General features: G+C 38.1%; 1 protein-coding gene across 4 annotated transcripts in view; it reads right to left on the bottom strand.

Moving 5' to 3' along the window:
* Positions 1 to 2,876: 2,876 nt before the first annotated feature.
* Positions 2,877 to 11,309, bottom strand: part of TDRD5 (tudor domain containing 5) — a 92,832-nt gene continuing 84,399 nt past the window's right edge. For all 4 annotated transcript variants that reach the window (XM_065531940.2, XM_015446288.4, XM_005540119.5 and 1 more), the window contains one exon: positions 2,877 to 3,458. In XM_065531940.2, the coding sequence (XP_065388012.1) occupies positions 3,211 to 3,458 (248 nt within the window). In that variant the 3' untranslated portion in view covers positions 2,877 to 3,210. The remainder of the gene's footprint in view (positions 3,459 to 11,309) is intronic.

The raw sequence follows: 11,309 nt of genomic DNA, 5'->3' as shown, positions 1-11,309 counted from the left end.
AGCTGCATCCACTGTCTAACCAGTCTCAATGAGATGATCCTGGTACCTCAGTTGGAAATGCATAAGTCACCCACCTTCTGTGTTGATCTCGCTGGGAGCTGCAGACCGGAGCTGTTCCTATTCAGCCATCTTGCCAGCCACCCCTGGCTGCTGTCAAGTTAATCTTTCTAGACTTCAAATTTCCTCATGTAAGTTCCCTTCTAGATCAAAACTCCGTAATTCTAAGTCTCTAGGTTAGACATAGGCTGATTGTGGGCAGAAGCCTCTAGTTACTCCCCATGCCTTGAAACGGGCAACTGACATCTCAAACATGAAATTTAGAGGGGAAAGGCTGCTTGCTGCTGGAATAGCTCCTCTTTTGATATCTCGTGGGTTTTTTTTTTTTTTTTTTTTTGGAGACAGTTTCACTCTGTTGCCCAGGCTGGAGTGCAGTGGTACAATCTCAGCTCACTGCAACCTCTGCCTCGTGGGTTCAAATGATTCTCATGCCTCAGCCTCCTGAGTAGTTGGGACTAACAGGTACATGCCACCAAGTCCAGCTAATTTTTGTATTTTTAGTAAGAGACAGGGTTTCAACATGTTGGCCAGGCTGGTCTTGAACTCCTGGCCTTAAGTGATCCACCCACCCAAGCCTCCCAAAGTACTAAGATTACAGGCATGAGCCACCCCCTACCCCAGGCTTTTGGGGTATTTCTGGAAGGGAGATGGGTAGTATTGGCTACAAGCCACTAGAGGTGAAACCAGAGTCGTTTTTAGTAAAGCCAGTCCCTCTTCCATCCCTAAGGAATTTAGCACCAGCATTTTCCTTTATGTTCTCACTCGTTTCATTTCACATACCTCAGGCTCCCACTTCCCATTCAACATTCACTGGGGACCTCCATTACTGCAAACAGCTCTTGAATGCCAAAAATGTTGGGGGTGGGGCAGGGAACTGTTCAGAGTATAGATGTCAGTCCATCTTTTGACAGTACAATAAAATTAACTCTAAAACACACAGCATCTACATATCTTTTGTACATTTCTTTATCACTGTTCCTGCCCATACACAGAAATCTACTCATTTTCAAACGATGTATCTACTTTGATTCTTTGCTGACAGTTTAGTTAACTACTAGACAAAGCCCACCTTTTTGGAAGAAGGTATAATAAGTAAACAGATTGACAGGGTGGCTATCCCAGTCAAAGCCAAGTAGTCAACATGTACAAGCCTCTCAAAGGCTCTTTCTTCACACCAACTGAAATGAGGTATTAATTATTAATTACTAAATAGGCTTCTTTCAAAGTGTGTTGACACTCATTTGAAAGAAGTTTGAGATAGTTTTGTCTAAATGATTCTCTATCCAGCCACAGGCAAATGAGATTCTGAAACAGCCTTAGCACAGTTATTTCATAATCCCCATCCAGTTTGCAAGGTGTAAAATTAGTCCCTGTCAGATTATGAAACCAACTATCAAACTTGCAAAAAGCTACCCAGTTTGGGCAGACTTCCTTCTGGTATCTGGGTGCTATTATAGGGAGGGTTACAGTTTAGCTTACTAAATGTGTATTTCCATCAACCCTTATGACATATTGCTTCTACCAGATTCATCTTGCCCCAAACTTAGTTTAAGTGAAGTGTTCACCTGGAAAAGTAAAATATAGTATCAGATTTGGCAGCTTCTTTAAAGGAAGAATCAAAAGTGCCAGCACTTCACAATGAATTTTCTTCTTTTGAAACACATTTTGTCTAATTATCTAAAATTATATGAAAAACAGCTCCACCAGTTCATACCAATTGAGCATCACATATATATATAATATTTAACCATCACATGATATTTAACTGTCCACTGACCCTCCATATAACTCTCTACCTGCCTTCTCCAATAAAGATGTGTGATACAAAATCACAAAAGCCCAAAACTGTTTCATCAGTTGGATTAACTATCAGTGATGTTTCCAGATTTTGTCTTTTTTTGTCAATTACTGTATCCTTACATTTTTTCTTACAGATATATTGGAATCAGAGGTGAATCTGAGCTTTTAAATTGTACTACATTTAAACATGTTTTCCCTAAGGCTTTTAAACAGAAAATGATCAGTAAAGACTTTTGGTTTGTCTCATGATAATACTCTGAATGTATTTCTGTATTTACCCCCCTCCGACCCCCTTCCTTAGTGGATACTTTGCTAATTAAGTAGTTGAGAAGGAAAGAGGAGAAATTCCTTATTGTAGAAAAAGAGAGAGGAACCAGGAGACCAGCTCTGTCATTTAATGCCAAAAAAGGAGGCCTTAGAAGAGCAGCTGTGTGGGTGAGAACCTTGTTACATGAAGCAAGCTCACTATTTACATCTCTTTCTCAGATTTTACTTCTAAGAAATGATTCTGTTTTGGGGGTTAATTCTGTGAGTAAAATATTTTTAAAATCTGGGAATAAGTCTGGTAAAAAAAATTAACCATCATTACTCACATTTTAAAATTTTACCTTCAGTCTTTTTTGATGATTTATATTATGAGCTCAACAGACGACTACATCACATTTCACAGAATTTGACCTCAGAGAACATGTTATATAAATACTTAAAGAATGCCACTGTGGAACGATTGCTACATTAAGGCTCTTGGGAACTGTGATAATTATAGAGATGGCTCAGCTACATTTCAGAAACTGCCTTTACTGCAAACAGCTTAATTTTTTTTGAAATGTAAAAGTATTCATATGACCAAAGCTTCAGGGTGTAGATTTTCTTATTGATCCCAATATTTCAAAGACATGATGATGCTCTATGATATAGAAGACTTCAAGTTAGAAAGCAGCCCTAAGAGTCAAACATCCTTTTTTTCTGGAGACAGGAATGTGAGACTATTTTGTCTTGCCAAATATGGATCACAAACATTAGTTTTTCAATTTTCATTTATCAGTCATGATAATGTACAAGAAAAACAAACACACACAAAAAACAAATTCCTTTAAACTACATTAAAAACAAAGGTGAACAAAACAACACAGAATAAAATAAAATCAAGAAAAATCAAGATCAACAGTAAATATCAATACTTACACATCAAAGTAGACTGTTAGCATAATAAAGCTAACATATAGCCACAGAAAGACAAAAGTATCAACAATCAAGATACAATTTTGCGTCAATACCTCCTCATTTTGGCCTGGGAGTTCATCAAGGCCTAAGCGGCTGGATTCTGTTTTTCTCCCTCCTTCCCTCCCTCCCTCATGCTTCCATCCTTTTCACACTGGGGTACCAGTGTAGGAGGCTCCTGGATGTAGCTAACCGTGCGGCAGCACCTAAGGCAGCAGTGGCTGTACTTCGAGGAATGTAGAGCTTCTGAGAAATCTGGCACTCATAAGACAAAATCAAAGACAGCTGGTCCATGGATTCTTGGCTCTTGTCTTTGTACACTGTAACAGCACGGCTGCTAGAAAAATCTTCATTCTTTAGGATCTCTGGTGAGCTTTCCACTGGAAAAGAAAGAGTACACAAACATCTTTTCACGGGGTTCTCATACTTACTGCCTTCTTTCCCCCATTCTAGTTCTATACTAATTGGTATTACAATCATTTTCTGTTAGGTCGCGACAATTACCAATGGTTAATCAGAGAAGATGAGACTTAGAAACCAGTCAACAAATGGAAAGGAAATGGGGAATCATGAATTGAGATAAAATAAATCTTGTCAGGATGAAGGTGAGAGAGGGAAAATATACTTATGAATAAGGAAGGGATGCTTTATTTCTAGGAATGTCATAAAAATAAATTGGATATAATAGAAATCCCAGAGAAGAGCCCATAAGTGCTTCTATTTCCTTCCAGCACTAAGCTGAATGGTGTCCCACAGGCATTCTCTCTGTTGCCAAAGTTGTTCCAATTCCAAGTCTGTGCCAGGATAAAAATAAAACCATCCTAGACTGTGGTTGCTAAGAAGTCCCCCAAACCAGTTATCAGCCATAAAATGAATGCCTAAGTAATTCATTTTAATTAAGAAGAAATAACCCTTTAAATACAATGGCTGGAACTGCAATGCTTGAGATTTCCTAACAGCCAAGGAAGGCGATGCTAAGCACTCTGAGATGTGTACTCGTAGCTGGTCTATAAACCACTTATTACCTGCCTACAATGAAAGAAGGTGCTTTTTCTGGCATCTAAACCAACACATTGCTTCTTTCAAGAAAGTCCTGCTTAAAAAAAAAATGCAGGTGAGCTAAGCACGTGTTCAGCAATGTAGCTGCTTGAATACTCTGGAATAAACTCCTTACAGTGTAGTCCACTGCTGCAAACCCTTCAAACTGGCACCAGTATGTAGACTACGTTTTGAATAGCATTGTTCTAGATCTTAAAAGCATAGATTTCAAAAAATTCAGAGAAAAAGGAGGCATAATCCATTGTTTAATTCATCTTTGCATTTTTAGCATCTAGCAGAGTAATGTGTGGTATATGTTCCACACTTTTGTGAAGAGATGTTCAAGGAAGATTTGACAGCATATTCTAAAAAGTGAAATTCTGATCATAAAACTATAGTGTCTACTAGAGAGGAAAAAGAATAATTTAATTAAATAATGTGATTTTACAGGAAGTCTTAGGTGAGCTCAGATAGTAAAAGGTATGAAAAGCAGGAACACATGACCAAAGAATTTAAGAGTAGCAAAATTTCTGCTTTCAGTCATGGTGTTTTTCCACAAGAATATTTACTCTTTTGCCTTACACAACTGGAAAACTGGACAAAATGTATGAAACAACAGCTTTCAGACATTGAACAAGCATCCCAGGACAGTGACCCCTGAGAGAAGGCAATCTGTAAGTGCTTTAGCTCACTGCCTGAAAAGACTTTTCAGGCTGTAGTATGAGGAGGAGGAATCCAGATTGAACCAGGTAGTCTCACTGAGTTGAGAAACAAAGTTCAGAATTCAGAAAGGCTAGGCGTCTAGAATTTGTGGATATAAAGTACCAGAGAGGAGGCAGCTGCAGAGAGACAGAGAAGAAACTGAGGATCTGCTGAGAGGTCTCCTTGAGTCTTGGACCGAGTAGTCATCTGACTCCTGTGCATGTGAGCAAACTACGAAGGCCAGGGAAAAACTACCAGAAAGGAGCAGGCAGAATAATCATTAGATCTTACATTGGGACAGAACAGTTTGTGTTCTCATCAGCCGTAGCGGAAAGACATCCTAACACATGCAACATCAAGTCCATCAATAATCTCAGAAGGTATTAGGTACTGCCTAAATAGCAAAGCCAAACCAAACCAGACCTAGACCACAGGCTCTTCCAGACCAGCCTAATAAACCTAAAAGGAACACTGAAAGAAAAAAAAAGATTGGGAAATTAAACTGCATCTCCTCACCCCAAGAAAAGACAGGAAGAAAAGGAGAAAGGGAAGAAATTAAGCCAACACATATATACACCATGGAATACTGTGCAGTCATAAAAAAGAATGAGTTCATGTCCTTTGCAGGGACAAGGATGAAGCTGGAAACCATCATTCTCAGCTAACACAGGAAGAGAAAGCCAAACACCGCATGTTCTCACTCATAAGTGGGAGTTGAACAATAAGAACATGGGCACAGGGAGGGGAACATCACATATTGGGGCCTGTTGGGGGGTGGGGGGCAAGGGGAGGGATAGCATTAAGACAAATACCTAATGTAGATGACAGGTTGATGGGTGCAGTAAACCACTATGGCACGTGTATACCCTGTGTAACAAACCTGCATATTCTGCGCATGTATCCCAGAACTTAAGTATAATAATAATTTAGAAAGAAATTAAGCTGACAATGTAAAATTCACAGTGTCTGGCATTCAATAAAAAATTACCAGAGACAAAGAATGTATAAGACCTATAATCAGGAGAAAAAAAAAATCAATATAAACAGATTCAGAAATGACACAGAATTCAAAAGTTATATATATGATAGAATCATAAGACATGGATATTATAACAGTTGTTTAAAGAGCACTCTATTCAAGAAGATAAAAAGGAAAACGTGACTATAATGTGGAAAAAAATGGAAGATATAAAAAAGACCCAAGTCAAACCTCTAGAGAAGAAAAATACACTGGGCCAGGTGCCATGGCTCACTCCTGTATTCCTAGCACTTTTGGGAGGCAGAGGCGGGCAGATCACCTGAGGTCAGGAGTTCGAGACCAGTCTAGCCAACACAGTGAAACCCTGTCTCTAGATCTTAAACACATAGATTTCAGAGAAAAAGGAGGCATAATCCATTATTTTAGAACTTAAAAAATTAGCTAGATGTAGTGGCACAAGCCTGTAATCTCAGCTACTCGGGAGGCTGAGGTGGAAGAATTGCTTGAACTTGGGAGGCAGAGGTTGCAGTGAACTGAAAGTGCACCACTGCACTCCAGCCTGGGTGACCGAGCGAGACTCTGTCTTAAAAAACAAAAACAAAAAAAACACTGAATTAGAAACTGAACAAGACGACTGGTACACTTGGAGACATAGTAGTAGAAACAAACTCAAATGAGACACAGCAAAGTCTGAGAGTAAGAAATGTATCAGTAAGCAATAGAATAACATCAAACAGTCTACCACACGTGTAACTGCAGTTACAAGAAAACGGGGGAAGGGTGACAAAAAAATTAAATTTTTTTGGCCCTGTGGACCAAATCCACTTGATTTTATAAATAAAGTTTTATTGTAATACAGCTACTCTCATTCATTTACCTATTGTCTGTTTTCATGCGGTAAGAGCAGAGTTGAATAACTGCCACAGATCATATGGCCTACAAAGCTAAAAAGATTTATTTTTCGGCTCTTTGCTGAACCCCAATTTATACATTGGAATGAAGAACACTGGAATGGAAAATGTGTGAGTAAACAAACTTTTCTCATTTTTAATATCTTTAAAAGATAATTGACTATAAAGCAAAAATAACAAGAACTGGATATTTTTGATATCCAAGAATTGGATTGTGGGGTTTACAACGTATTTAAAAAGTGAAATATATAATAACAATAGCTAAAAGGCTGGCATGGGAAAAATGAAAAGTTTTAATGTTATACATAAAGTGGTATCATTTGAAGGAGACAATTTAAAGAAATATACTATAATCCCTAAACCACTAAAAAAAAGAACAAAACTACCAAGCCAATAAAGGAGATAAAGATGGAATTTTAAAAACCTCACTTTAAAGGTAGGAAAAGAGAAAAAAGGGCATAAGACCAAATGGACAAACAAAACAAATAGCAAAATAATGTATATTAACCCATATCAATTGTCACCTTAAGTTGTCCAAACATTCCAATTAAAAGAAGAGATTGTCAAGATTGATAAGAATGCAAAACCACACCACGTATTTACAAAATTTTATCTATCTACATTTTTATGTTTTTGAAATGGGGTCTCACTCTGCTGCCCAGACTGGAATGCACTGCTGCAATCGCCACTCATTGCAGGCTCAACCTCCTGGGTTCAAGTGATCTTCCTGCTTCGGCCTCTCAAGCAGCTAGGATCACAGGTGCACACCAGCACACCCGGCTAGTTTTAAAAAAAATTTTTGTACAGACAGGGTCTCACTATGTTGCACAGGCAGATCTCAAACTCCTAGGGTCAAGTGACCCTCCTGCCTTGGCCTCTCAAAATGCTGGGATTACAGGCATGAGCCACAGCACCCAGCCAAGAAACCTATTTTAAGTATAAAGATACAGATAGGTTAAAAGTGCTAGGATGGCAATAATATGCCCTGCAAAGGCAAATCAAAAGAAATTTGGAGTGTCTTTATTCATATCAACTACATAGATTTCAAAGCAAAGAATATTATGAAAGATAAAGAGTAAATTAATAATGATAAGTGGATTGATTCATCCAGAGAGCATAGTAATCCTAATTAACAGAGCTTCAAAGTTCTTGAAGCAAAACCTGTTAAAATTGAAAAAAGAAAAAGACAAATCAACTACTATAATTAGAGAGTTCAACAATTATCTCTCAATAATTGAACAATTAGAAAATTAGTAAGGATATAGAAGATTCAAACAACACTATTCATCACCTCGACCTGATACTATGAAATACTTTACCTATCATCAGACTATATACATTGTTCTAAAGTACAGATAAAGCATTTACAAAAATAGAGCACATTGTAGGCTATAAAAGTGTCAAAAATTTTAAAGAATTAAAATTTATGTTACTTGATCACAACAAGTTAAATTAGAAATAAATAATAGACATCTGGAAAACCCCCAAGTATGTGGAAATTAAACAACGTAATTCTAGATAACCAATAGGTCAAGAAGGAAATTCACAAGGGAAATTATAAAATATTTTGAAATGAATGAAAATGCAACATATCAAAATTCATGGGATGCAGCAAGAGCAGGGTTTAGACAGAAAATTGTATCACTAAACACATATTAGGAAAAACTATAAAATGAATGATCTAAGGTTTCAATTTGAAAAACTAGAAAAAGAAAATTAAGCCCAAAGTAATCAAATGGAAGGGAAAAGAAAGAACATAATGAAATGGAACAGAGATAAACAGGAAAATCTATGCAACAAAAAATCTGGTTATTTGAGAAGTTCAATAAAATTGATAAACCTCTAGGCACACTAAGATCAGGCAGGAAAAAAATGGCACAAATTACTAATATCTACAGATATTAAAATAAGGGAATATGAAAATTTATGTTAATAAATTTTACAGTTTAGACGAAATGGATAAATTCCTTGAAAGAGAAAACTACCAAAGTTTACTTGAGAAGAAACTGATAATCAATAACTTTGTATCTGTTAAAGACATTAGCTTAAAATACCTTCCTTCAAAGAAAACTCTAGGTCCAGAGGTCCTCACTATTGAATTCTACCAAACATTTAAGAAAGAAATAATATGAATTCCACACAAATTCTTCCAGAAAATATTAATGGAAGAGGAGGAAACACTTCCCAACTTATTTTATAGAGCAGCATTATCTGGATACCAAAATCAGACAAAGATATTATTGAAAAAACTACAGATAAATATCCCTCATGAACATGGCCATAAAAATCCTTAACAATACTTTAACAAATAGAGTCTAACATTATATAAAAAGGATAGTATATCACGACCAGGAGGGTATTATCCCAGGAATTTAAGGTTGGTTTAATATTTGAAAATCAATATAATTCACCATCCCATAAACAGTCAAAACAAGCAACATCCATAATCATCTCAACAGACGCAGAATAAGCATTTGATAAGATTCAACACCCATTCATGATAAAAACTATCAGAAATCTAGGAATAAATTGGAACTTTCTCAGCCTACCAAGGGCATCTACAAAAAGGCTACAGCTAACATTATACTTTATTTGTAAAAGATAAAATGCTTCCCTATAAGATCAACAACAATGCAAGGACGTCACTCTGGCCTCTCCTATTCAGCTCTATAATGGATGTCCTAACCAGTGCAAGGAAAAGGAAAAATGGCAAACAATTTCACAAGTAGTAAACGGATTTTTTCCCCCCAACATATGAAATGTCTATACAGAAAATCCCAAAAAAGCTATTAGAACAAATTAGTTTAGCAAGGTCACGGAATATATGAAAACCAACTATATTTCTATATACCAGTAATCATAAAAAATTGAATTTAAAATGCCATTTATTCAATAGTATAAAAATATTGAATACTTAGGGATAAATTTAACAAAAGATGAAAAACACCTATGCACTGAAAACTACGAAACATCATTGCTAGAAATTAAAGAAGGATAAATGTTTAAATATAGTTGATTAAGATGCTGGATAGGAGGCAGGACTAGCTTGTAGCTCCTGCTTGGATAGACAAAGCAGCACGTGGACACTCACGTCGTGAACTTATGTTCCTGTGGTAGTTCTTGAAGCAAACAGGGAAAGCTGAGAGAATCCATAGACCCTTTGAAGAAACTGGATCACCCCTGAAGGTTCCCTGAGATGCCGAAAAACTGTGAGTCTTCTTGCTTTCTCAACGGGGAGGCTCGTGGTCTGGGGCAAGTTCTCAGCCCTGGTCACCAGCTGCCTAGAAATAGACTTGGTGCTGTTGCGGGGGCCACGGTGGGAGTGAGACTGGCCTTTAGAACTGCAGGCTGCATGGAAGCGGGGTGAGGCCTGTGACTGCCGGCTTTCCCCCACTTCCCTGGCAACCTGTATGACTCGGCAGAGGCAGCCATAATCCCCCTGGGAGTATAACTCCACTGGACTGGGAACCACACCCCCACCCCCATAGCAGCCGCAGCAAGCCCTCCCCAAGGAGGGGCTAAGCTCAGACACACCTATCCCTGCCCCCACCTGGTTGGTGATCTTTCTCTACCTGCCCTGGTAGCGAAAGACAAAGGTCATAATCTCTTGGGAGCTCTATGGCCCTGCCCACTGGCTGAGAAACCTGAATACTTAACCAGGTATGCCTAGGGCAAGTTTGCATCCTCCCTATAGGGCCACAGCTGATGTACTCTTGAAAGCACCATCTCCTGGCTGGAGGTCAACCAACACAAAACCAGTGCACTAAACAAACACACAACCAAGGACCCTCAAAGAGTCCACTTCACTCCCCTGCTACCTCCACCAGAACAGGTGCTGGTATCTATGGCTGCAAGACCTGAAGATGGATCACATCACAGGACTCTTCGCAGACACTCCCCAGTACCAGCCCAGAGCCCAGTAGCTCCACTTACTGGCTAAACCCAGAAGAGCAAAAACAATCACCACAGTTCAGTTCTCAGGAAGCCCCAATCCTAGGGGAAAGAAGAGAACACCACATCAAGGGAGCATCCTGTTGGACAAAAGAATCTGAACAGCAGCCGTTCAAATCCCAGATTGTCCCTCTTATATACTCTACTCAAATAAGAAGGAACCAGAGAAATCATTCTGGTAATATGACAAAACAAGGTTCTTTAACACCCCTAAAAGATCACACCAGCTCACCAGCAATGGATTCAAACCAAGATGAAATCTCTGAATTGCCAGAAAAATAATTCAGAAGGTTGACTATTAAGCTAATCAAGGAGGCACCAGAGAAAGATGAAGTCCAGCTTAAAGAAATCAAAAACATGATACAGGATATGAAAGAAAAATTCTTCAGTGAAATAGAAAGCATAAATAAAAAACGATCACAACTTCTGGAAATCAAGGACACACTTAGAGAAATGCAAAATGCACTGGAAAGGCTCAGCAATAGAATTGAACAAGCAGAAGAAAGAACTTCAGAGCTCAAAGACAAGGCTTTTGAATTAACCTGATCCATCAAACACAAAGAAAAAAGAATTTTAAAAAATGAACAAAGCCTCTAAGAAGTTTGGGACTAGGTTAAACATCCAAACCTAAGAGTAGCTGCTGTCCCTGA

The sequence above is a fragment of the Macaca fascicularis genome, chromosome 1 (genome assembly GCF_037993035.2).
Source record: "Macaca fascicularis isolate 582-1 chromosome 1, T2T-MFA8v1.1".
Lineage (NCBI taxonomy): Eukaryota > Metazoa > Chordata > Mammalia > Primates > Cercopithecidae > Macaca > Macaca fascicularis.
This window is presented reverse-complemented; position numbering and strand designations above follow the sequence as displayed.